This window comes from Saccharomyces mikatae, assembly GCF_947241705.1.
Source record: "Saccharomyces mikatae IFO 1815 strain IFO1815 genome assembly, chromosome: 2".
NCBI lineage: Eukaryota > Fungi > Ascomycota > Saccharomycetes > Saccharomycetales > Saccharomycetaceae > Saccharomyces > Saccharomyces mikatae.
The window spans coordinates 506,196-533,089 of NC_079257.1; the positions used below are offsets into that span (position 1 = coordinate 506,196).

At 36.2% G+C, this 26,894-nt stretch overlaps 11 protein-coding genes across 11 annotated transcripts; 7 read left to right on the forward strand and 4 right to left on the reverse strand.

Annotated features, from left to right (window-relative positions):
• Positions 1–85: 85 nt before the first annotated feature.
• Positions 86–625, forward strand: SMKI02G2480 (uncharacterized protein; the record flags this gene model as incomplete). The annotated part of the gene is made up of 1 exon (XM_056223886.1): positions 86–625. One exon carries the CDS (start codon positions 86–88, stop codon positions 623–625), a length of 540 nt encoding a protein of 179 aa, XP_056080490.1.
• Positions 626–834: 209 nt separating this feature from the next.
• SMKI02G2490 (uncharacterized protein) lies at positions 835–2,409 on the reverse strand (the record flags this gene model as incomplete). Its single annotated transcript, XM_056223897.1, has 1 exon — positions 835–2,409. The coding sequence occupies one exon, from the start codon at positions 2,407–2,409 to the stop codon at positions 835–837; it is 1,575 nt and encodes a 524-aa protein (XP_056080491.1).
• Positions 2,410–2,740: 331 nt separating this feature from the next.
• On the forward strand, positions 2,741–4,240 carry ATG42 (carboxypeptidase C; the record flags this gene model as incomplete). Its single annotated transcript, XM_056223908.1, has 1 exon — positions 2,741–4,240. One exon carries the CDS (start codon positions 2,741–2,743, stop codon positions 4,238–4,240), a length of 1,500 nt encoding a protein of 499 aa, XP_056080492.1.
• A 198-nt stretch (positions 4,241–4,438) lies between these two features.
• On the reverse strand, positions 4,439–13,708 carry IRA1 (GTPase-activating protein IRA1; the record flags this gene model as incomplete). Its single annotated transcript, XM_056223920.1, has 1 exon — positions 4,439–13,708. One exon carries the CDS (start codon positions 13,706–13,708, stop codon positions 4,439–4,441), a length of 9,270 nt encoding a protein of 3,089 aa, XP_056080493.1.
• Positions 13,709–14,107: 399 nt separating this feature from the next.
• Positions 14,108–15,124, reverse strand: BMT2 (25S rRNA (adenine2142-N1)-methyltransferase; the record flags this gene model as incomplete). The annotated part of the gene is made up of 1 exon (XM_056223931.1): positions 14,108–15,124. One exon carries the CDS (start codon positions 15,122–15,124, stop codon positions 14,108–14,110), a length of 1,017 nt encoding a protein of 338 aa, XP_056080494.1.
• A 165-nt stretch (positions 15,125–15,289) lies between these two features.
• Positions 15,290–17,692, forward strand: MAK5 (ATP-dependent RNA helicase; the record flags this gene model as incomplete). The annotated part of the gene is made up of 1 exon (XM_056223942.1): positions 15,290–17,692. One exon carries the CDS (start codon positions 15,290–15,292, stop codon positions 17,690–17,692), a length of 2,403 nt encoding a protein of 800 aa, XP_056080495.1.
• A 231-nt stretch (positions 17,693–17,923) lies between these two features.
• Positions 17,924–19,237, reverse strand: SUP45 (translation termination factor eRF1; the record flags this gene model as incomplete). The annotated part of the gene is made up of 1 exon (XM_056223953.1): positions 17,924–19,237. One exon carries the CDS (start codon positions 19,235–19,237, stop codon positions 17,924–17,926), a length of 1,314 nt encoding a protein of 437 aa, XP_056080496.1.
• Positions 19,238–20,761: 1,524 nt separating this feature from the next.
• Positions 20,762–21,817, forward strand: ADH5 (alcohol dehydrogenase ADH5; the record flags this gene model as incomplete). The annotated part of the gene is made up of 1 exon (XM_056223964.1): positions 20,762–21,817. One exon carries the CDS (start codon positions 20,762–20,764, stop codon positions 21,815–21,817), a length of 1,056 nt encoding a protein of 351 aa, XP_056080497.1.
• A 430-nt stretch (positions 21,818–22,247) lies between these two features.
• On the forward strand, positions 22,248–23,033 carry MRPS9 (mitochondrial 37S ribosomal protein uS9m; the record flags this gene model as incomplete). The annotated part of the gene is made up of 1 exon (XM_056223975.1): positions 22,248–23,033. The coding sequence occupies one exon, from the start codon at positions 22,248–22,250 to the stop codon at positions 23,031–23,033; it is 786 nt and encodes a 261-aa protein (XP_056080498.1).
• A 472-nt stretch (positions 23,034–23,505) lies between these two features.
• RTC2 (cationic amino acid transporter) lies at positions 23,506–24,429 on the forward strand (the record flags this gene model as incomplete). The annotated part of the gene is made up of 1 exon (XM_056223986.1): positions 23,506–24,429. One exon carries the CDS (start codon positions 23,506–23,508, stop codon positions 24,427–24,429), a length of 924 nt encoding a protein of 307 aa, XP_056080499.1.
• A 405-nt stretch (positions 24,430–24,834) lies between these two features.
• Positions 24,835–26,694, forward strand: YSW1 (Ysw1p; the record flags this gene model as incomplete). Its single annotated transcript, XM_056223997.1, has 1 exon — positions 24,835–26,694. One exon carries the CDS (start codon positions 24,835–24,837, stop codon positions 26,692–26,694), a length of 1,860 nt encoding a protein of 619 aa, XP_056080500.1.
• Positions 26,695–26,894: the final 200 nt, after the last annotated feature.

Consider the following 26,894-nt stretch of genomic DNA (forward strand, 5'->3'; position numbering starts at 1 on the left):
GTTTTGCATTTTCAAAAAAAGAGTAAGCAGATTCAAATATTATCTATAGGGATCTAACATCAGAAAACCTGCGAAGCAAATTACTATGGTGACACTAGATAATAAGTTATTGAAAAGGTTGACCTCGCGTGAGGTGCCATTAAAAGAGTTAGAAGATATGGAGAACCGCTGCTTTTTATCTACTTTCACGTATCAAGATGCTTTTGAGTTGGGAAGTTACGTGAGAAATGCAGTAAAGAAAAATTTTCCAGAAAAACCGGTTGCAATTGATATCTCCTTACCTAACGGGCATTGCTTATTTCGTACAGTAACTTATGGTGGAAGTGTATTAGACAATGATTTTTGGATTCAAAGAAAGAAGAAAACAGCAATCAGGTTCGGTCATTCGAGTTTTTACATGGGCTGCAAAAAGGGGGACAAAACACCTGAAGAAAGATTTTTTGTAGACGCAAAGGAATACGCTTTCCATGGGGGTGCTGTCTTGATACAATCTGAAAGAAGTGACTACCCCTATGGCTGTTTAACTATTAGTGGGTTAAAGCAAGAAGAAGATCATTTAATGGCTGTTACATCTCTAATTGCGTTTGCCAGTCAAAATTTAGAGGAGAACTTAAATTTGGATTAAGTAATAATACAACCAAAGAAAAATACAGGCACAAATGTTGTTTGATTTCTTTATATTTGAACTCTATAGAATATTTTACCCGTTTCTATTATTATTATTTAATCATAAGCTCTTCATATATATATATATATATAATAACGTTTTGGCCTCCAGAATGTACACGGCACTAATATTATCTCGATCTTTTTGGTGCTCTCAGGAACGTATCTTCAGGATTGGAAATTTAAACGATCACTATTTTGATTACGTAGGAAATGTGGTAGTAAGCCATTTATTCTCCACTTCCACTTCAATTTTCTTCTTGCTTCCAAAAACCAATTCATGGATTTCGAACCCATTGCATCTTTATTCAAACTATTTTTATCTGGTATGTCATTTTCTAGTAATTGCAACTGTAGTCGTTCTATAAGTTCTTTAGAGAAACTATCCTTTTTCTTTGTTAGCTCCCCTCTATAGTTTAACTTATTACTTTCTCTGTGCTTGATTACTTTTATTGGAGCATCCGTCGATAAATGAAATGATTCTGCTGAGTTCTCAAGATCACTGAAAGTGCCGCTGCTTAGATTTGTTTCATCCATAGATGATTCGAATTCACAGTTTTCAAAAATTTTGGCGGCTTCTTCATATCTTACTGTGCACTGCTCACATACAATTTCTTTGTAATATCCTGTATTCAAGAGCTTTGAACTAATTTCATACAGTGCTTTCTCGCAGATCACGCATTTTCTCAGTTGAGAGTGAACATTTAGCTCTGACAGATAGAGATCATCATAACTTTTGTTTGAAGATGGAATATTAACAAGATTAACCACCATGTCCTCAATTGAATTTGGTATGGACTGATTAATCATCTCATTCTCTTCTTTGATAAAATTCAAAGGGTTATAATTTTCATCCGTATTCTCTCCACTATTCTTTAAAATATGGGGTATCAGCGTTAATGAGTTCGGTTCAAGACTATTTCTATTACTTTCCTTGTTGATTTCAGAATAGGAATTTTTTATTCTTAGTGGAATATGACTATCTCTTCTTTTATTCAGTTTTAATTTCAAATCAGAAATAGATACCATTTTTTTTGTTGATTTATTGTGGGTATAGGGTATGTAATCTTCAACCAAGACAAGTGGTGGTGTGTCCTGAGAAATAATTTCTGCTAGTTCAACGTTTCCTGTATCTAACAACGGTCCGTAACTTACATACCTATTACGTTTATTGTTATGCACACGGAGTTCATTTATGGGGTTCAACCTGGGTCGTTTTTTATTGCTGTTGTATTCATTACTTTCACTGTCCTCTTCATTAATTTCCATATTACATGGTGGCGCAATTGGCAATGATGTGAAGTTCTTGTCATCGATTAAATCTAGTTTGGAAACAGATTGGTGCAATTTAGATGGAACTTTAGGTTTGGCACCGATCAGTTGTGACCGACGCTTCCTTACGTTGAATAACTGTTGGTTTTGATTTGTACTTTGGTTTTGATTTTCATATGGGGAGGCCCTCTGCAATGGGTTTACCTGCTTAGAAGGAGTGCTATTACTGTCAAAAATAAACTCTTTCTTCTCAAATTGCCATTGTAACATGGAGTTATTTTCAACGTCTTGGACTATGGGAGGGGTCATTGGCCTGGAAAGTACAGATCCTGTAGAGATATCACTAGTAATAATGCTCAGCTTGTTATTGGTGTTGCTATTCGTATTGGAACTGGTATTGTAAGAAAGCAGAGATAATGAGTTTGTGTCTATGGATTCCAACGCCTTAGGTTGCGTCTGATCTTTCTCCATCCTTTTATTTCAACCTTTTATTTGTCGGATTCTTTCAGCTTTCAAAACTTTTCCAATCCGTGGATTACCAGAGAATTTGTTTCTACTCGTTTACTATACTCCTTTTTTTCCAAATTCACTTGAAGTTCTTTAAGATGTTCTGTTCTTGTTTACAATTTGAGCGGTTTAGGAAATTTCCTGTAAATGGTTAGAACGGCGCTAGCATCATGCGAAAGGCGAGGTAATCTTTTGTTATCGCGAATTAATCAAGGGAAAAGGGTTATTTAAGGAGGCATCTTATCATTTACATCGTACCTTACAAGAGTCATAGAGAAAGTAATAGTGGCAAAAAATGAAGTACCCCAACGTTGCTCTTGTGCTTCAACTTATTATTAGTATCAACTACGCTTCTCTCTGTGAGGCTTTTTCCCTTTTTGGAGATGGTACTTCCTTTGCTAATTTCGGTAGGCTACCAAAGACCCCACAGAATACACAGCAAACACTTAAGGAGAACCGCTTGAATTTGGACGATCCACTAATTACAACTTTCATTTCGCCTATGGATACGGATTATAGTTTGAGACTTAGAACTGTAGATCCGTCCAAACTAGGAATAGATGCTGTAAAACAATGGTCTGGCTACATGGACTACAAGGACTCCAAACATTTTTTTTACTGGTTTTTCGAAAGCAGGAATGATCCTGCCAACGATCCAATTATTCTATGGTTGAATGGTGGACCAGGTTGCTCTTCGTTCACTGGGTTATTATTTGAGCTTGGGCCTTCATCAATTGGCGCTGACATGAAACCAATCCATAATCCATATTCTTGGAACAATAACGCTTCAATGATATTTTTAGAGCAGCCACTGGGAGTCGGATTTTCCTATGGTGACGAAAAAGTCTCTTCCACTAAATTAGCAGGCAAAGATGCGTACATATTCTTGGAACTTTTTTTTGAAGCTTTCCCTCATTTGCGTTCTAATGATTTCCATATTGCAGGTGAATCTTATGCAGGTCATTACATCCCTCAGATCGCACATGAAATCGTCATCAAGAACCCGGAGAGAACATTCAATTTAACATCTATTATGATCGGCAATGGTATAACTGATCCTTTAGTTCAAGCAGATTATTATGAACCAATGGCATGTGGTAAAGGAGGCTATCACCCTGTCCTTTCATCAGAAGAATGTGAGAAGATGCAAAATGCTGCTGGTCGCTGCCGTAGGTTAAACAAGCTTTGCTATGCATCTAAATCAAGTTTACCATGCATACTGGCCACTACTTATTGTGACTCTGCACTTTTGGAGCCATACACTAAGACAGGACTGAATGTCTACGATATCAGAGGACCCTGTGAAGACAACAGTACTGATGGTATGTGTTATACTGGCCTTCGTTATGTTGATCAATATATGAATTTCCCCGAAGTTCAAGAGACTTTAGGCTCCGACGTACATAATTATTCCGGTTGTGACAATGATGTTTTCACCGGATTTTTATTTACTGGTGATGGAAGCAAACCATTTCAACAATACATTGCGGAACTATTAAATCACAATATTCCGGTGTTAATATATGCCGGTGACAAAGACTATATTTGCAATTGGTTGGGAAACCATGCTTGGACCAATGAGTTAGAATGGATAAATAAATTTAGATATCAGAGAAGAATGTTAAGGCCATGGGTTAGCAGGGAAACTGGCGAAGAGTTGGGACAAGTCAAGAACTATGGTCCTTTCACCTTCCTAAGAATATATGATGCTGGTCATATGGTACCCTATGATCAACCAGAGGCAAGCTTGCAGATGGTAAACAATTGGATTTCTGGTAATCATGGATTTTTTTAGTTTTTTTTGTCTTAAAATCTAGTAGCTACAGTTTTAAATATGCTTTATTAATTTTCAATTGGTTATCATAAATCATCCTATCACATTATTTACATTTAGTTACTTTCAAAAATTTCAACCCAGTGAGATTATACAACAGGTCCAATTAAAAGAAAGGCATATAGAAATATATAGTCTCTGTATTGTTCTACTATAAAACTAGGAGCACGACATTCTTGCTATTATCATTGTTGCCAGTCTTTTTCTCTCATAAATAGCTACATGGTGATCACCCTCTCCCTTTAGCTTATCCAAATGATCCTGATCAAAAATATCCAGCGGCTGCACAACTGACAAGCCTCTCTTTTTCAAAAGGTTGACCATTTCATCATTAAATTCTTCTAAATAATTAAACTCATTGTGCGTAACAAGCATACCAATCAGTTCAAATGAGAGAGTGACCGCTTCAGACGATTGTTCTAGAGTTGATAACCTCCTGAGTTCCTTTCTAGTTAACATATAAAACCTGAAGACACAAATGGGGTTGACGTTTAACAAATACCTCATTAATAGGGCGAAGCGAAACTTACATGGTTCATCTGACATAACACAACTAAATACCAGTGCTCCTTGATATAGTACTATATTAGACTTTTCTGAGTCTGAACTGAGCCAGTTGATCAGAGTCAATGGCACTTTAAGAGTATTATTCAAAGGGACCAGTTCATCTTCGAAGCCGATTTCAAGCAGCAAAGTAGAAAGTTGTTCGGGACTCAACACCAAATGTAGCAAAAAAAGGTAACAAAGATAGTCTGAAGATTTCGGGTTGGATTTTCTTTCATAATAAGTATTTTTGAAAAGGGCCTGTAGACAGTCTAATGCGGCTCCTTTAACGACAGGAATAGATAACCCGTTTGCAATGAATCCTAAGATAATATGGGGAAAATTATCTTCGTTCCATATACAACCATTATATGACTCTAATTTCGTTAAAAGCGTCGCAGCAAACTTCCGAGATTCCATTAGTTTCCTTGCTAGCGATTTGCCAGTAAAACCAAGTTGCAAATGGACTGTGTACAATTGCTTTAAACAATTTACCATGAATAGTAACCCCCCCTCGAAGAGTAGAGGATGAGGGGACTCCACACAGATTGTAGCAAGCCAAAAGAGCTCCTTCATTAAATCAGAAGAGGAGTCTAACCCTTCAACAACTTTGCTATAGGTGAAAACATGAGCTATAATAATAAACATCTGCTCATCATCCACTATTGGCTCAGCAAAGACCTTCATAGTTTCAACTAGAAGTTCTTTACAAAGAAAAAGGGATGTGTGAGACTTACTCATAATACCTAGTATCATCATGGCTCTTGCAGAAAAGAAGGACCGTTGGCCAAATATCGCGTCCATCAAATATTTCTTATATTTTGTTTCCCATTGAGCGCTCTCTGAAATAGAACCATATTCCATTAACAGCATAATGTTCTTGGTGAAAAGATCTAACGTTCCAAACTTACTAGAGAAGGATGAAGCAGCGAAATTTGGCAAAACTCTTCCTTTTTCTTGACTAAAACCAGAAATAAAGTTTAATTTTTGACGAGCAAAGGTTGCACAGACTATATCCAAATTTTTTCTATTTCCTTCAGGCAAAGATTCATTGTTGGTTAAAGAATGACAAACATTCATCAGCAGCTCATACAATGAAACTCTTATTTCTGAAGGACCGACATCAATTAACAAAGACACAACAAAGAGAATTTCCGGTAGATACATCTGAGAAAGTAAAGGTGACTCGAAAAAAATTGATACACTGATTTTTGATAGGATAGTAAGCTCAGACCAACTGTGTGCGGAAGCCTCAACTACAAGAGAGGGTAAGAATGATTTAATCATATTAATTAATTTTTCTATTACTTGGCAAGCAATTTCTGTTGTCGGAAAACTGGTTAGTATCGAGACAGCTTTCATCCAGTCCCTGTTTTCTGAATCTCTATCCAGCGCATGGCTTACTATTTCTTCGACTATAATGTTCGTGAGACGACCATCCAAAGCCAGTAAAAACCATATTTGTTGAAGGTAGGCTGTCGTGAAATTTGGCTCCTTTACTGTCAACCTAATTAAGCTGTAAATTATACGCGAAATTGATTCAGGGCCCTCTTCGTCATTAGCCAAATATACATGTTCATATAAGTTTGGAACCCAGTATGACAGTGAACAGACAAGCGTAGGAATATGTTCTTGAGGAATTACATTATTCTCAAGGCCATCTAACATATACTTCCATATATAGGGAGTTAGTTCTGCTGAAGATTCTGAGAAAGCCTTGAAAATTAGGGCCAAGAACGTGGTGGTATCATCCGGCACATATGTTTCTGGGGATTTGTGAAGTCTTATTCCGAAATCCAAATCGAATGCTTCTTGCGTCGCCACGAGCAGATTATATGATATATTCTTGACGAGATCATCTTCGTTAAATAGCCCCACAAGGATTACCAGCGATAAATGGGATATGATTTCGCCAACTTCTTTTACGTTGCAATCGGAAGCATTCGTTGCAGAAGAGGATGTTGAGAATGAAATATCATTCGAGAAATCCGTACCAAATTCTTCTTCCATCTTTAGTTGGGCATAATAAAACATTTTCACAATTTCTAGGTACTTAGGGCTACAGAAGACCAACTTTTCTTCATCGTAAAGACTTAAGGTAAATTCCGAGGAAACGCCTGTGGTACTAGAGACATCGACAGAAATTAAGTCTGATATCTTGTAAACGTTGTTGAATTTTATACTTAATGTCTTCTTTAATATATCGACCTTGTACAGCTGAGGAATCTCATGAAGGACCTGGAAGTATTTGTTACCAATTTTCAAAGATACAGGACAAAACTTTTTCTTCTCTTTGTCATAAAGGGTAATATCATGTAAAGTAACTCGTACATCCTTCAAGACTTCCAAACTCCTACCACTTAACCCTAGCGATTTTATCAGATTTTGATCAGTACTACTGTTGATAAAACAGTGTGGGATATTAGTGACCAAGTACGGGTTTTCTACCGTATACGCAGCAGTCCATTGATCCATAAATGATTGGTTGGCGTTAAAATAATAACATCCCATACAGTTATTTGATGCTTGCTCTGGTATTAAACCAAAAAACAATGTGGTTAATTTCTGAAAATTTGCTTTGCCCGAATAAAACGTGGTACAATCAACAACCACGTAATGTTTAGAGCACCACATTCTGGCATATAGTTGTAGAACTTTATAAACCAGCGAGTCCATGGTTGAATTATTGTACTCGCAGTTGGTAAAAGTTACAACTAAGATTTGTATACCGTCCAAAGTCATCGCTTCATGAACAAACGGTGTATTGTCTTCCTCTTCTTCCTTCATATCCACTTTTTTAAAAGCGTAACGACTCATGAATTCATACAATGAGGGATATTTTTCCCGGTTCTCGACTACAAAAGGAGGAATTTCGTTTTTTATTTCCATCCTAGGTTGACCCAGTACACCAAGAATTTTATCATTGAGCATAGCAGTATCCTTTAAAAAGCTAAATTCCCCCGGTAAATCGGATTCTTTAATGATTTCTTTTCTTATATTAAATTCATTAAGATAAATGAATTTATGCAAAAATGAATAATCAAAACTAATTGGAGTTGGATCTTCTCTTATATTAACGATAAAACTTTCAGTTGGTATTTTGCATAGTTCTGACAAGAAATTGAATATTTTGTCACTGCAGGTTTTCAAAAACTCTTCTTTTGAAGCTAGAATATCTTTTTTAAAAACATTTTCCCTGCCATTGGCTAAACTTTGAATAACTCTAGCCAGCGTAATAAAAGGCTTTCTGTCATGAGCGTGCATCACAATAATGATATTTTCCGAATCAGGGCTTACCAAAGCAGGTCCTATGAATCTCAAGAAAACGAATGACCCCACTGCAATATAGGCGTACTCCGGGAAATTAACACTCGCAGAATTGTAAATTGTTTTACATATATCAACCAATTCTATTGGAAAATCATCAATAGAGTGTGTAATTGCATCAACCAGTTTTGTCATGTACTTTTCAAATAAATCTAACATCTTCTCAGAGTTTTCGGACCCTGGTTTCATCTTTTCAATTTCAAAAGACTCCTTATTGTCAACTATTTCTTGTAAAACAGGTCTCAATGTTTTTATCAAATAATTGTTACCTCTTGATCTGGTATAAAGTGACAAGGCCCTCGTTGCACAACTATTTCTTCTCAGGATATCGTCAGACCTCGCAGCTCGTTTAATTTCTTGTTCTAGTAGTGCAGTAACAAGAATATGAGAAGCATTCCGTGTATCAAAAGCGTTTAAAAATCCACCAGCATATAAATCAACATCGGCAGGTGAACAAGCCAAGCTTCCGAAAAACACCAGTATGGGATTTTTAATTATATACTTCAGCATATCATCCATCGCCAACGTTTTATCCATTTCATGTTTTTCAGGATTAATTGGATAGTTGGACACAATATCAATGAAAACTCTTAAAAAAGCAATCCTGATATCCTTATTAGCAGAATAACCCATTGGTAAAGTGAATTTCAAAGAAACGTTGACATTGGCATTAGACAGATTTGTCAATGCAATGATTACATTTTCATTAAGTATACTAATCTTATGCCTCAATGAGACTGGAAACTGGTTCAAGTCAGCACTTTTTTCCAAACCTTTCAACAATATAGTAAAATGATTACCAAATGATACCGTAGACGATCTGTTCCAATCTTCTTTGGAAGTTGAAGGTGGTACTTCTAATGGAACATTGCGTGTCAGATAAGCCAATGCTTTTGCGGATTCAATAGAAGTGTCAATGTATAAAAAATCTTCATCCCTCTTCAGCAAATCCATCTCCCTTAAGGGTTTTGACAAGTTTTCAAAATCAAAATCTTTACTAATAGACAATTTGAACCAGCCGATAACAAGTTTTAACCATTTATTCTTTAAATGAAAATGGTTTGAAATACCTAGGTTCATTTCAGAATGCTCGAATGCTCTGAGCATCTTAGACATTTGAATAATTCCCTTATAATATTTGGATGACCTAACAGAAATCTTCTCCACTATTTCGGTCAATTTATTAACCGCATCTAGTAAGTCTGTTAAAAACAACAGCATTATTTTTTCATCATCATCTCTCTTTAATATAGTTCTTACTATGATTATAATCTGCTCCAGTAAAACGAATGATGAATCCTCATGTGGCTTTGAAAGATCAACTGACATTAATTCATCTATTTTTAGTCCCAAGTTATCAAACAATAGGTTGAAAGATAAAGGATGCAGTTCAATGCTTAAAATATCCCTCGAATTTTCTCTTGTTAGTAAATTTGGATTATTCAGCCATTGACATTGTTTTGAAACAAAGTAATTCATCTTTTTCGTTAGTTCGAGTTTCAGCTCATTATGAACCTCATATGCGGGGTTTCTTGAATCATATGATGAACTGTCTTCGCCATTAACCGATGAATTCTTGTTTTTTTCTAACTCTTGCATGTCGGAAAGGATACCTGACATTGAAGCGAGGATACCTGCCAGACTTCTGAAATCCACTAACTCCTCTTGAGTAACTGATTTCGAACAGCTAAAGTAAAACCATTTTTTGTAAATCACATCCATTGAATCCAAAAGTATCGAGTCGGATCCTTTAATATAAGTTAGGATGTTATTTCTCAGACGACGCTGGAAAGCAACTGATCCTGAGGCAGTAAAATTGTCTTGGGCCATAGCATCAATGAAATCGATATTATAAATGGAGTACTGGTCTAGAGATCCTACGTATTTTTGATAAAATCTCAAAGACTGTAAGAATTCACCGCATGAGATTTTCAATAATCGTGGAGTATTTCCACGACTGCAATATAGCGAAATAAAAATACCGCTTCCAATGGCACCTACTAGCAATGGCAGCGTCAATCTCTCCGTCGTAACGATTGCCTGGACAAGATCGTGCTTCTCTGCTAGATTCGATAAATAAGAACGGACACGTTGAAATTTAACAATAATATCTAATAGCATTTCTCTCTTAACATTTTCCAACTTGAGGTCAAACAACGCGGATGCGAACAAAGTTACAGCGTACGTACATAACAAATAGTGATCGTTCAGCACTCTTGGGTCGAGCTCATTATCAACATCTTCAAATGTAGCTATATAACTTAGAGGAATTTCAATGAAGGCCTGTGCTGTCACTTGTAATCTTTGATTTGAATCCAGTATAGCAACAAAAAGCGGTTTTATTATATCGGTAAAAGTTTTCGGAAATTCAGTATTGGCATCTGGCCGTATAAACCAGTTTGTCATCCTTTTGAAAATGCTAAAAATATTCATCATGATCTTCCTTGCCTCGTCATTGTCACTTAATACTACGTTTAAATGGGAAGGCTGTCTCAATTGTTTATCATCCGCTAATCTTTTTGTCTTGTTTGGTTTTGGAGATTTGATGTTCTTCAAATTAGTGGGAGTTGCTGCCATCGAATGGCTTGAGGGAAATACAGCACCTGACGAAAGAATTGATAGTGGAGAAGCCAAATCATTTTGTTGTAATTGCGGGGGAGAAGAATATGGGCTTTGTCGTGATCTTTCAGAATCGTTTGGTGACGCATATCTTTTGGTAGTGGGAACTCCAGATAATCTATGGGTTAATATGTTTGTGTTATTGCTTTGTTGCGACTCCACAGGATTAGTCAAAACATTCGACAAGCTCAAATCAGAAGCACTTGATCTATTTGACAAGGTTGGTAAAATTGATTGGATTTCCCATGTGCGTGCATTGGTAATGTTGATACCCGAGTTAAAGGATAAAGGTGATTGGGAAAGTGAAGAAACTAATGAAGCATTCGAAGAATTATGAACGATATCGGCCGGCTCAGTGTAAATGCTAGTAGCAGCGTCAACACTGGCACGATCGTCATTGGAAAGTATCCTCGCTGCATCAAATTGATCCAAAATGTGTCCATCTAATATAGAAGCAATTATCTTAGTTACGTTCTCGTCAAAAGAAGGGGCTGCCTTCAATAGAATATCAGCAATTATGCAGAATAGTCTTTTTAACGAAGAGGATGTTTTTTCTGCAATTTCTTCATGAAGTTTTTTGGTGCTTACCAAGTGAAAAAAAACCCTGAATCCCTCAGTGTATAAAGATATTTTAGGAAGGTCTATATGGCTGAGCTCCCTTTCCAATTGTAAATGTCTCAAAAACAAATCTGGATCTAGCTGTAAACCGCTTGCAAAAAACTCTAATTGCAAACGCCTATGAGAAATTGAATTCCTTTCGATACAATGTAGAATAAACGTGTTTGCAGTGGCAGAGTTCCAATTGGTACCAACTTCTAAATTTTGGCCCAATAGATTATAGAATCTCTTCGTGAAAATGACAGAAGCAATATTTGAATCAATTTGAGATATAGAAGACGTCATTGTCATCAAAAAGAGAATGGACCTTATAGAATCAATCAAGGAAACATCCGAAACGAATTGTCCGCCGTTCAAATTCTTGATTAAGTATGTCAAAAATTTAACGTTACGCTTTCTGCCTTGTTGTAAAGTAAGTTTCTTCAAGCCATGAGTAAGATGCTTAATACTTGGATTCTTCGATGCTGAGCCCCAGCTCAAAGTATTAGAGTCTTTTGAATTAATATTCGTTATCGGTTCCGATATTTTTCTGTATGAATTTGAGTTCATCTCATCATAAACCTCACTGTCTAATAGGGTCAGGACAACTAAAAATCTTAATATGGCGGTATGAGAAGATAATTCCGACCCGGTGTAGTTGGAATATAACTCCATAATATTTTCCATATAGTTTAAAGAAGAATGTACATTCTGAGGCTGATAATTATTCAGTCTTGGATGTACATTTGAATTTGCCATGGATGCATTGGATTGTTGGGAATTATCCCAAAGCAACGAGGAGTTGCTGTCATCTAGATTGAGGGATTTCTTACTTGAATTATATGATGAAACGTCATCCAAGGAAAAAATGTGTTGTGGAATATTATTAAAATTAGCGGTAGTATTACTATAATTATTAGTACTGGTATTTGCATTAGTTGGGGTATCTAAATCAATATTACTTGTTGCACTTGTAGTAGACGTAGCAGTATTGGCGTGCATTAGTGTCGACGCTATTGGAGATGATGGATGAGCTGTAGTATTCGAATTTAAAGGTGAACTTGATGATGGCACAGGGGGGGGAGAGGAATTATTCCCCGTAGAAAACTGTGACGGAGAGACATTTCCCGAAACGCTCATACTAGATTGCTTCAAAGACGTTTTTGATACGGAGTTCGGACTGTTAGTGCTAGTCGTCTTTGAAGAGGAAGAATGATGAATATGGTGATGGTGATCATTGTTGACATTAGTTAATAGTGATGATACGTTGAAGGTAGAATAAACTTCATCAAATAAAAGTGAGACTAGTTGAGATATAGACGTCCTATCAGAATTATTCAATCCACCATTATCAGATGAAGAAGACGGACTATTATAATCAGACGAAATTAAATTGGTATAGACTTTAACGTATTCTTTTGGCCTTGCCATTATCCAAAATAAGAAAGCTTTAGAAGCATAATATAACAAAAGGGAGTGGAATACAGTTCTTTTCATATAGCTTGATAAATGCTGTAACATATCCAAATATGCTAATAAATTCTTGTCGGTCAAATATGTACAACCGAATAGATCGAGATGGTTTACCACGCCTAATTCGGTTGATGTATGTGATATCAATAAAGGGGCAAAGACCTTTGTCTTGACACACTTCGTGAACTCTGTATGGTTAGAGGCAGATATAAACCTCTGAATATAATCTATTGTTAAGTCTATCTTGTCGGTATATGCTGGATAGTTCCTCTTCTTTAAAAACTCTTGTGCATCGGGGAAAATACTTGATTTTGAAATAGTAGCACTACCAGAAAGATGATGAGACATGTTTTCTAAAACCTTCAAAGTTCTTGTATTGAATTTTAGCTTAGAAATTCTGCATAATAAGGTCGTTGCTAAAGTTGGCTTGATCCTTGTATTCTTTGGTCTAGATGTATGGAAATTTGGCCTGTGACTAGAAAAACCTGGCTTATAATTGTCATTTCTAATTTTCTTGAAGTCATTATTTTGGTCCCAAAAATACTCAAAAACATCACTTAATAATCTCAAGAGAACCAGTATAGAGTGGGCAATATCATCAGTAATGTTGTCAGAAGTTATATCTTCATCTTGGACAATTAAGTCGATTAAGCTTAATGTGTCTTCAATGATCGGGTTCAAATCCTTTGTGATCGCTATGTTCAAAATGATAGTCCTGCACGAATTGAAAACCGGATCTGCTTCCACATCAGAATACGTCTTTAGATTAGATTCTATGGGAAGAATAAGCAGAAGCCTATCAAAAAAAAGGTGTTTCGTCAAGGAATATTCCATTGGTGAGTTTCTATTTTTCAGCTCAGTTTGACTCATCTAGCGAGTAACTTTATTCTTTTTGTATATTATGCTAAAAATGGGTTTCTTATTTGAAGTTTTTATTCGTTAGGCAAAAGGTACCTACCTGATCCTATAGACTTTCTTTAATTATCTTAATTACGAGTTGATATAATCTGTGCCCAATGCCTATAAAATGATCAAAGTCGTAAACTAATGCTGGTACTGTGTATAAAAAGCAGAAATGTAAAAACAAAATAATTATTCGTCTCAATTGTTATGTAAAACAGCAAAACTTTAATATACCAGTATTTATTTGAGTAGTGGCTTCTGTAGTCTATCTTTTAACAACGTTCATCTCTTACTATGTCTGAATACATATCTTTCTATGTTGTATTGTATCCCTTTATGAAAAACTTCCAAGCGGCGTCGGCCCGCTTAGAGGGTAATACCAAAATTATTCAGCCCAGGGCCGTCGTTAATCTTCATTCTCTTGGAAGAAGAACCTCTCGGTTGTTGCGAAATCGCTTTTAGCTGATACAAACAGTAGTACAACTTGTTACTTTGATGACTGTTGAGGAGTGTGAGACCAAGGGATGCGAGGAGCTTGTGTAGCAATGTTTTGTTGCAGTATCTTGAGTGCGTCACACAGGCTTGTGGCAGAACAATAAAGACGTAACCTTGTGGCCTGAGAAATTTGATCATGCGATGGCACATCGCACCACGGTCCTTGTGATTTTTGACAAAATTGAGAACTAAAGAGCATGATATTAGGTTAAATTTATCATTTTCATTTTTTGGTAGTGGCCTCTCCATGAAATCTTGTTTGATAACGCCCTCGTGCTCCTCTAAATCAATACGAACCACTTCTCGAAAAAGTGCACATCGGGATATGCAGTTTTCAGAGCTTAGAGAGCCAATCTCTAATGCCGTGCCTTGTAGATTGTCGTCCATCAAGGGCCTAATCCACTTTTCGAGTAACTTCGAAGTGTCTCCTCCACGTCCCTTCAATTGCCCATTTTGACTAGCAATTTGATAGGTCTCCAATCCGCCCAGCTTATCAATTTGATTCATTATGTAACCAAGCAATGTATACATCTCAGTGAGATCACAAGCGTCTCTCAACTTGTCTTCATTTTTAATTAATGAATGTAGCTTTAACAGCTGTGATTCCATTGCTTCACTAAAAGATTGTGATTTACCGTCTTCATAATGCTTGCTCAATATTGCATTACTTTTAATACTTGATTTAATGATTGCATCATTCTTTTTCTCATTAGTCTCATCCAAATTTTCCGTGAGACATAAAAAGTGGCATATCGATTCACGTTTATTGATCAAATGGTGAAATCTTCGTATTATCCTTCTTGTCTTCTGCGGTTTGATCACCTTTATTACATTACCGCCTACTTGTTTCCTTTTGCCCGTAATGCTTTTAGATTTTTTAGAATGCATTTCACTTTGCTGGTAATGTCACTTAATTGATTTGCCATATGTCATCAAAGTCATAGTAAGCTCATCGCTTCTCAGTTTTTTTTTTCATCTTACAAATCCCGCCACAAGGTTTGCCCAGTCCGTACTTTTCTTTTTTCTTTGAAAAACTTTTCCAGTGATGAGCTTATGGAAATATCTATTAAAAGATCCTGCTTATTTCCATTACAAACTTTACCTAAAACTTCTTGGATAGATCAACCACATATTCAAGTTTTCACCATGAGTAAAAAGACGTCTTCTCAAAAAAAGAAAACAGTTACAAATTCACAGGAAGTAATTGTAGATGAATCCAAACTGAATTGGAAACCTGTGGATATCCCGGACACTTTGGGTGACTTTGGTGGGTTTTATGGGTTAGAAGAAATTGAAGGAGTAGATGTTAAAATTGTAAACGGTAAGGTAAACTTTGTCGCTAAGAGTGATGCGAAAGCGGTGAAAGACATCACAAAGAAAGATGATGAGGATAAACAGGGACCCGCGGAAAATGAATCTGATTCGAGTTCGGCATCCGAACTTCTTGAATTTAAGAACTTGGACGATATTGAAGAAGGAGAGTTAAGTGCAGCTTCCTATTCATCATCGAGTGAAGATGAACAAGTGGAAATTGAGAATTCAGAATTAACTGACGCAAACGAGGATGTAGATGAAGATGTTTTAAAAGAAAATGTTTTCAATCAAGACGTAAATATCGATGATATTTCTCCGGTAAATTTACCTGAATGGACGAATCTTGCACCTCTCTCAATGACTATCTTACAAAGCTTACAAAGTTTGAATTTTCTCAGACCTACAGAAATTCAAAGAAAATCCATTCCCGTTATCCTGCAAGGAAAGGATGTCATGGGCAAAGCCTCTACAGGTTCAGGTAAAACATTGGCTTATGGTATTCCGATTATAGAGCAATTGATTACTAATTTTTCGCAGAAAAACAAGAAACCGATATCATTAATTTTCACCCCTACACGAGAACTTGCGCATCAAGTCACTGATCATCTCAAAAAAATCTGTGAGCCTGTTCTAGCAAAATCTCAGTACTCGATATTATCATTAACAGGTGGACTTTCCATTCAAAAGCAACAACGTCTATTAAAATACGATAATAGTGGCCAGATTGTCATTGCAACACCAGGTAGATTTTTGGAATTATTAGAAAAAGACAATACGTTAATTGAAAGATTTTCCAAGGTAGATACATTAATTCTCGACGAAGCTGATAGATTATTACAAGACGGTCATTTTGACGAATTTGAAAAAATTATCAAATACTTATCAATGGAAAGGAGGAAAAATAAAGAAAAAATTTCCGAAGGTAAGAACAAAATCTGGCAAACTTTGATATTCTCTGCAACTTTTTCGATAGACTTATTTGATAAGCTATCTTCCTCTCGTCAAGTGAATAAAAAATATAAGAACAGCGAAGATGAATTAAATGCCGTAATACAGCACTTGATGAGTAAAATTCAGTTCAATTCAAAACCAGTTATAATAGATACAAATCCTGAGTCAAAGGTAAGCTCTCAAATTAAAGAATCTTTGATTGAATGTCCTCCACTAGAACGTGATCTATACTGTTACTACTTCCTAACAATGTTTCCTGGCACAACTTTGATCTTTTGTAACGCAATTGACTCTGTAAAGAAACTGACTGTGTATTTAAACAACCTAGGTATCCCCGCTTTCCAAATTCATTCTTCTATGACACAGAAGAATCGTTTGAAAAGTTTGGAAAGATTCAAGCAACAGAGTGCCAAACAAAACACAATAAATCACTCAAATCCGAATTCCTTTCAAATATCAACAGTATTGATTGCAAGTGATGTTGCCGCAAGGGGTTTGGACATTCCGGGTGTCCAGCACGTTATCCATTATCACTTACCAAGATCTACTGATATCTATATTCATAGATCGGGCAGAACTGCAAGGGCAGGTTCTGAAGGTGTTTCTGCCATGATATGTTCGCCTCAAGAATCCATGGGCCCATTAAGGAAATTAAGAAAAACTTTGGCTATAAAAAACAGTGTCTCTGCAGATTTGAAGACCAAGTCAACTAACAGAAAGCCTATTAAATGGCAAAATACCGTACCTTTGTTACCAATCGAGACCGACATACTTTCACAACTTAAAGAAAGAAGTAGATTATCAGGCGAATTAGCTGATCATGAAATAGCTTCCAACTCCTTGAGGAAAGATGATAATTGGTTAAAAAAGGCTGCTGATGAATTAGGCATTGATGTCGATTCGGATGAAGATGATATATCGAAAAGTAATTCAGACACTTTTCTTCTTAAGAATAAAAATAGAAAAATGCAAAAGACCATAGGTAAGGATAAAGTAAAAGCAATGAAAGCTGAATTAAACGAGTTGTTGGCAGTACCTATACGTAAAGATAGAAGACAGAAATACTTGACAGGTGGGCTGGTAAATTTGGCTGATAATCTAGTCAAAAAGAGAGGTCATAATACTATCATTGGTCATGAAAAAATAAACGCTTTGGAAACATTGAAAAAGAAGAAGAAGAGAAATAATTAATTCGGAGGCCTTTTTGAGTAAAAAATCTCTTTTCCTTGTAACTTTTACATAACATACACAGTTCTCTAAACTTGCTATGTACTTTTGAAAGGAATTAGCTCAATATAGAGCAAAAGGTTATCCAAGTATATATTATATTGTACAAAAAACTAAAGGCGAATTCAATTTAACTTTGACATTAAGTGATTAAATTCTTTTCGATTTTAGTTATCTCCCCCCTTTTTATTTTATTTAAATGAAATCGTAGTCAGATCCCTCATCTTCATCATAATATTCATCCTCAGATTCATCAACCAATTGCTCAAAGTTAACCTTGTAACGCAGCATTGCACCAATACCACCAAACCCAGTGACAAATTGAGCACCTTCGGAAGATTTATCCGTGATGAATTCCAAGGTAGCACCGAAACTTTTATAGTTAGCTGCCAACCATTCAATCAATGGTTCTTCAGAAACAACATCCATTTCTTGGCCAGTAGCCTTGTCGATAGCAAATGATTTATCCTTTGCTTCTGGTTCAGCAAATTTTATAACTTCATTGTCTTCTGCATCTTTAAATGTGTACCTAATAGTTTCCAAATTTTCGAAAACAATTAGTTTCTCGACTGCACCCAAATCTAAAGCCTTCAAAGTATCATCTATACCATAACAAAATTTACCCGTATCCTGAGAAATTTCATCAAAATATGCTTCCAATAATTTCTTCTCTTGGACATATTTAACATTGGCCAACGCTTCCGCAGAAAGTTCGATAGCCTGGTTGAAACCATTTTCACCACCGTAAGAAACATCCACAATGGAAATAACCTTACATGCAAGTCTTGGATCGAATAATTCGGATTTGGCCAAGTCGGTCTTGAAATCAGCTGAACCTGCTAAAATTAGACCTTTAACATTAACTTTGTCATTGGTGATAAAATTTTGAACTGCAACTTCAGCGACTTTTCTCACATAGTTATGTCTTTTTTCTTCTCTTAAACGAGCAAAACGTAGAGCGGATTGACCACCTCTGCCGTGCTTTTTTGGCAAATCAACGGTGAATTTGTGCAAAACAGTTCTTGTGTTACCAGAAACGGAACCGAACAAAGTACCTTGGCCATCCATGACTATAAAACCAAATTTGTCGTCAGCTTGTAGTAATTCCGAAAGAACTTCAGTATGAAATTTGTTATCACACAAATATAAGGATGTGTTAATAGGCTTGTATGGTTCAATGTCAAATGTGACCTTCTTTTCTTTACCATCTTCGGTAATGATGTCACCACAATACAAAACCAAACCGTTTTTAGGTAAAGTATTATACAACTTCAACTTCTGTTGAGTGGAAGTAATTGCAGACAAAACTGAGAGACGGTTAACTCTTGATTTGATATTCGATGCAGTACCGTATTCGTCTGTCAACATTTTTTGGTACAGTGGAATTTGGCCTTTAGGAGGTATAACCAAAGAAATCATAGAAGTACCATTACCTCTGGCTTTCTCTAAAGATTGAACCAACTTTTTGACTTTCCAGATTTCAATATTTTTCTCAACCTCGTTATCCATTATTTAAATATTCACTTAACTAGTTCTGCAGTATTCAAGAAATGACTTAACGAACGCAGAGAGAACCAACTTTTCGTTAAAAATCATATTAACATCTCTCACATTAGAAATTAGAATAATCTATCTCATTGATTGACGCCTAGCATTGAAACTTCTGAAAAAAATTTTCATTCAGGGTCACTACTTAATTCGGGTAATGAAAAGGCGCTATCAAACGGTGATACTAAACACGTACAAACGACAGAAGCACATGTAGTTTTGAAGTACTCGTACGATATGTATTTACGAAGGGGTTATTATCTTTCATGCTAGATACAACCTTGTGGGAAACTATAACCAAAACAAAGCGGTACATGATTACTGCACTTTTAGGAGTGGATTTTTGACAATATGCCATTTAACAAGTCCGCCATGTCATCCATTTATTATTGTCATATCCAGGTTGATATTTATAATTACATTTTGGAGATGATGCTGACACTCATGTGATACCTCAAGACTGTAGTTATATTTTTTGGGAAAGAGGTAGTTAAGTGATTCAATTAGAACAAACAATTATTATATTAATTGATGCAGGGTGATTAATCCCTTTTGATTTCAGCATCCAATTTACATTCACCAATGTTTCCTCCTTACTAAAACATGATGTTACCAAAAGATAACGAGAACTTCAAAAAATGCTTCTAGTAGTATTTTCTTTTTCCAGTCTTCGATTCATTGCGCTGTCTTGGGTGCTGTTGGGTTTGTTAAAAACAATCGTTCCTTGTGAAAATCAACCTTTTGATAATAGAATTGAAATAAATAAAAAAAAAATGAGCTAGAACCTCGTTTAAGAGGTACAGTCTCTAAAAAAGGCTAAAAGTTGGCGTTCTGTAACATACAAAGACTAGATTTGAAAATTTTAGAGAAAGAAAAAGGCAATCAAAAATACAGAACGGAGCTGTAGGATTAATAAAGAAAATAAATTTTCTTGGAGTTTTTCTTAAGAACGGCTCCTTCAGTAACCTTCTGATCCTTATTAGCAAACGAAGAAGTAAACCAGTCTATAACTTACTGTAAAAGTCAAAAAGTTCTATATCCAAGAATTTTCTCGATCTTGCAGTGGATCAACTAATTTTTTACAGCAGAAAATATGTTCTATTCGAAGCCTTACAATATAAGACCAATGCTTACAAGACTGAAGTGCGAAAATTGCGTCCTGCTAACTCCACCGAACACTATCAATTTGTTTTGCAATCTTTTTTTGGAGGATACGACAAGCCAGCGGCATTGTGAAAAGTTCTCCTTTCGCGGGGCAATGAGTCAAAGAGCGTGTGACAATGAAATCTATCAATTGTGACATCAGGTGACGCGGGATCGTTCTTTTGTCCTGATCAAATTACCTTCTGAATACCGATACTACGAATATAAAAGGAGGTCCTGAAATTCCTGATGGGAGTTACTACTTATGATTTTTAGCCACGCTCTTACTAAGGAAGAGCCCTGAAAGTTTATTCTCCTACACATCAACTTAATACAGACATCATGTCTTCTCAGGCCATTCCAAAAACTCAGAAAGCCATTGTATTCTACGAGACTGATGGCAAGTTGGAATATAAAGATGTTACTGTTCCAGAACCTAAGCCTAACGAAATTCTAGTTCACGTAAAATATTCTGGTGTCTGTCATAGTGATTTGCATGCGTGGCATGGCGATTGGCCATTCCAATTGAAATTTCCATTAATTGGTGGTCATGAAGGTGCTGGTGTTGTTGTCAAGTTGGGATCCAACGTTAAGGGCTGGAAGGTTGGTGATCTTGCGGGTATAAAATGGTTGAACGGGACTTGTATGTCCTGTGAATATTGTGAGGTGGGTAACGAATCTCAGTGTCCTCATCTAGACGGTACAGGTTTCACACATGATGGTACTTTCCAAGAATACGCGACTGCTGATGCTGTTCAGGCTGCTCATATTCCACAAAACGTCAATCTGGCAGAAGTCGCCCCAATCTTGTGTGCAGGTATCACGGTTTATAAGGCGTTGAAAAGAGCCAATCTAATGCCAGGCCAATGGGTTACTATATCTGGTGCCTGCGGTGGTTTAGGTTCTCTGGCGATTCAATACGCTCTGGCTATGGGTTTCAGAGTTATTGGTATAGATGGTGGCGAGGCTAAACGAAAACTATTCGAAAAATTAGGTGGAGAAATTTTCATCGATTTCACAAAGGAAAGAGATGTTGCTGGTGCTGTAATCAAGGCCACTAATGGTGGTTCTCATGGGATAATCAATGTGTCAGTTTCTGAAGCTGCTATCGAGGCTTCTACGAGGTACTGTAGGCCCAACGGCACTGTTGTCTTGGTTGGTATGCCAGCTCATGCTCATTGCAAGTCTGATGTTTTTAATCAAGTTGTAAAGTCCATTTCTATTGTCGGATCTTGTGTTGGAAATAGAGCTGATACAAGGGAGGCTTTGGATTTCTTTGCTAGAGGTTTAATTGAATCTCCAATCCACTTGGCTGGTCTATCTGATGTTCCAGAAATTTTCGGGAAAATGGAAAAAGGTGAGATTGTTGGTAGATATGTTGTGGACACTTCTAGATAACTCTGTAACGAATTTAATGAAAATATCTTTACTTTTATATGAATGTTGTATTTTACCTATTTAGTTTCTTAGATTTACTTATAACATGACAAATTGTTTCATTTACAAGCAGGATTATATTTACGAGAATAGGCAGAGGGCTGCTCTTTTGGTTGACTAGACAGCTATATAAGCGTTTAAGTGGTGAATTCCTCTGCTTTTGAAATGAACGTTCTATGCACTAATTCCTCGTTTGAAGTGATAATATATGGGGCTAACAACAATTTGGACTTGACAAATCTCAAGTATAATAATAAAAGTGAGCCCAAAATTGTTCAACCAATAAAAGTGTATATCGCTTAGCCAGTAGACCTCTTTTGACAATACTCAAGAAAGAGCAATGTTTTCGAAGCTTTCCTTATTTCGAAGGGCAGCCATTGCTCCTGCCACTATGAGAATGTCTTTTAGGTCCATTTATCATAAAACCGAGAGTGACTTGCCCGGGAGGATCGTCCCAAAACTACCCACATTTTATTCAGCGAATCCTAATCATGAAGATCGCATCAACCGACTAGAAAGGCTTTTAAGGAAGTATATAAAGTTGCCTTCTCAAAATAGTACTGAAGTACAGCAAACGAAGGCTCCGTGGATTTCTTTTGACGAATACGCCCTAATAGGCGGTGGTACAAGATTGAAACCTACCCAATATACTCAACTGCTATACATGTTGAATAAATTACACAACATTGATTCTCAGCTTACCAATGATGAAATCACATCCGAACTATCCCAATATTATAAGAAAAGTTCAATTCTTCCAGATGATATCAAAATCAAAACTTTAGATGAGTATGGAAGAAGTATGGCCATTGGAAAAAGAAAAAGTTCCACTTCAAAGGTCTATGTTGTTAGAGGCACGGGTGAGATATTGGTTAATGGTCGACAATTGAATGATTATTTCCTTAAAATGAAAGATCGTGAATCAATTATGTACCCCCTTCAAGTAATTGAATCAGTCGGAAAGTATAATATTTTCGCGATGACATCTGGAGGTGGACCTACGGGTCAGGCTGAATCAATCATGCACGCCATTGCAAAGGCTTTGGTTGTATTCAATCCGTTATTAAAGTCGAGATTGCATAAAGCTGGAGTTTTAACAAGAGATTACAGGCATGTTGAGAGAAAGAAGCCAGGAAAAAAGAAGGCAAGAAAAATGCCAACCTGGGTTAAGAGATAGTTCCAGCGCGTTTCTTTTGCTCAATTTAGGATGGAAGTATGTGTACTCTGGCTTTTTTTTAGCTCATGCATAAAGAACATAATATATTGGCATATAACACTGCATGGAATTGGGAAACACAACTCTCGCTTTTTATTACTGTAAATAGAAGTTATATGTATTCAAAACTTTAATCATTCAATATTTTTTTCACATTTGTTACTCCTTCTATTGTATCGGTTTTTTACAATCTTTCACCCGAGAAGCGAAGGGGCTAAAGAAGTAATGGCATATATTCCATGGGAAAAAAAGGAGATAATAGGAATGCAAACAGCAGCGGCTTTGATATAAGAGTCATAACATAACTATACACAGCACAACACAAACTAAACGTTTCAGCCATATAAACAACCCATTTTTTTTATAAGTTCATCAAACTGCTTTCTAAAACGCTGAAGAGGTATCCCCTAAAAAGCATCTCCTGCATTCTATCATGAAGCTGATCCCAATCATTCTGAATGCTAAAAACATTAGCGGAATTTCTGGGTCTATATCGATATCTTGCTGGATTGTTGTATTTGTACCACAGATTTATGAAAACTTTCGAAGACAATCCGCAGAGGGATTATCGCTGCTTTTTATTGTGTTATGGTTATTGGGTGATATATTCAATGTCATAGGAGCTATCATGCAAAACTTACTCCCAACCATGATAATTTTAGCTGCATACTATACATTGGCAGATTTAGTTCTGCTGATACAGTGTATGCGGTATGATAAGGATAAGAAAGGTATTTTACAAGAAGTCAAGAAAAAAGTTGATCCCGTACATTTGTCCCCGACAAACCCAATAGACGAGTCCGTCTTACAAGATGTTTTTAACGAGTATGAGCCACTTTTACCGAGGGGAGAGGAAGAAGACAATCGGTTATATAACTCCCTTGAGCTTGGTACAGAAGTGGTTATAAGGGAAAGAGAGAATTTTTTCAATGACATATTAATTGTCTCAGGCGTAATTGTTGCCGGGTTTTTTTCATGGTATATATCTTATTGTTCTGGTCTGAGTAGCAATATTCCCAACAAAAAGCCTGCCTTTGAAAAGATAAATTTACCGGCACAAATTTTAGGATATCTAAGCGCGATACTATATTTGGGCTCTAGGATTCCTCAAATTGTTCTTAACTACAGAAGAAAATCATGTGAGGGAGTCTCATTTCTATTTTTTTTATTTGCATGTTTGGGGAATACTTCATTCATAATATCAGTGCTTTCAGTGTCACTTGACCCTGAGTATCTAATTTTAAACGCGTCATGGCTTATCGGTAGTGCTGGTACGCTGTTGATGGACTTCACGGTTTTCGTTCAATTTTTTCTATATGCTAAACATAGAAACGAAAAAATACTAATAGATAATTAAGTAATATGTTTCTACTAAATCTTTACCTTTGAAACTCAAATAAACACTTATGCCCATTGGCTATGATCTCTAGCAACTAATAACTTCGTTTTATGGAGCGAGCAGGATCACTAGCGCCCCACATTAATCTTAATTTAGCGATACCCTTTGCTGACGCGCGTCTGAAATAGGAACACAAAAACTAATACAAAGAACGAATAATACATTAACTGGGGTGTCTCTGCCTCTAGCGAAAAAGCGACCAAAAACAACAAGCGTAATAAACCATCACATCTGTTCAAGAAATTTTTTTAATCATATCACAGTAGTAAAAACAAAAACTGACAGTCGTTTGACGTATTAAAAGAGAGGCTTCTTATCGCAGTAGTTTGTTAACATATAGGGATAGATACAAGAGAAAGCACGATGTCCAACTTTGCCAACAAAGTAGAAGGTAGCGATACTAAACGTGGAAGGTTTGCCAACTTTACTTTCACCTCTGATACTGTTGCTTTACAGAAAAATAGTACGTTAAGAAACTGGTTTTTAAAACCGACAGTTGATGACCATAAAGAAGTTTGCGCCAATAAAACTGAAAATGAGGTCAAAAATTTCTGTTCGAATAATAATAATCAACGGAATTCTCTTGAGGAAAAGAATTCTGTTGGAAGAAAAGTGAGGTCCTTTTTTAAACAAACAAGCTTAAACAAGGATGAATACATGTCAGAGGATGAGGACGACGCATCGTTTTGGAGAAAAGCTTCTAGTAAATGCGCAAAAAAAGAAGCTACTCATAATACTAGTGAGAACCATAAAGGAAACTTGACGAGAAAAATCAGAAGTAGTTTTTTCAAAGGCTCGAACGGTGGACATGGGAGAGACTATAATTATGAGAAATGCTTATCAATACCGGTTGACTCCTCATCGGATGACGAAAATGAATCTCAATTCACAGATGCTAACTCACAAGTCATAAAATCAAAAAGTCCGGAAAAGTCTTCTTCCAAGGACCAAGGTTCATCTAAAAGCGCCAATAATAAGGCGCTAGATAAGGAATCCGGGAATATTTCTAAAGAAGATAGTTACGAAAATGATGATGATTTCTCTCCAGTCACTCCTCCAGAAAATGTTCTTGAAGGTCCCTATAAATTTGTATTCCAGACACCAAATACATTTACGTCTCAGCAACATACATCAGCGGAGAAAATTTCCTATAAGGATGGAAGATATGTAGTTGAGTACCTGAGTAAAAGATTAGCTACTATGAACATTGAAACAAATTTCGATTCAGGGAAGAAACAAGATATCTTTTCAGAGGAGGAGCTCCATCGATTGAGTGAAAATATCATAGAAAGTATTTCCAATGAAATCACAAAAAATAAAGTATGTAAATGGGAGGCACAAAAAGAATTAGAAAAATTGAAATTGGAGAATTCGAAACTGATACAGTTAAAGCATGAACATCTCTTACAGAAACAAGAAATAGTTTCCTTAAAAGCTAAGCTTGAATCTGTTAACAAGAGAAACAATGATCTAATCTCAGATATGAAAAAATCCAAAGACAACGGTATTGACGAAAAAATGAGAGAATGCACTTTCATGAATGAGAATGAAAATGAGGACGTTACTATACCTAATACGGGTCCCGGAGTTTTGGAATTAAACGTCAACGAAACATCCAAAAAGTTAACGCAAGCTACATTCAAGCCTTCAAAATATCTTCCAAGAGAAACAAGAAATAACGAAACTAGATTAAAATATTTAGAGAAGAAAGTGTTTGGTTTAGAAAAGTCTCTTGAAAAAAAAAAAAAACAGCTAAAGACTAACAACGTTAGAGTAGATTTGAACAAATATACTATTCACCAGTTCTTGGATTTATTAAGAAACCTCAACGAAGTTGTGCAATTCTACAATGTTTATGGTAATAATTTAAAACAAAACAACGACATTATCATCAAGATTGAGACCTATTGCAGCACACTTAACAAAAACAATCGCTTCGAAGACACACCATTGCGTTCGCATGAAAATAGCTTCAAGGCACAACTAGGTCCATTGTTTGCGAACATCAACTTTTCTTTAGTCGACCAATTGACAATGAATTTCAAATTTTATGAGAGGTCTGCAAATTTTCAGAAAGAAACAATATGTGGATTAAGAACGATGCTGGGAGACAAAGATAACTATATCAACACACTGATCCGACATTTGAAGAAAAAGGAGGACAAAACATCGATAAAAGATAGTAAGAATTATGCCCTTACCTTGAAAGCTCAGGTTGGTTGATTACTAAAAACATAAATAGTATCTAATCATTAAATAACTAACTATCTCGTAATAAGCATATTATAGATCGCTTAATACTCGTTTAAGTTCGCTTTTAAGCCAACTAACTCCGCTCTTTCCCTACCCCGTATGGATATTGAATGGCATATAAATTGCGCCTTTCATTGAAGCAGGAAGAAAAGAAGAAAAGAGGGAAAAAA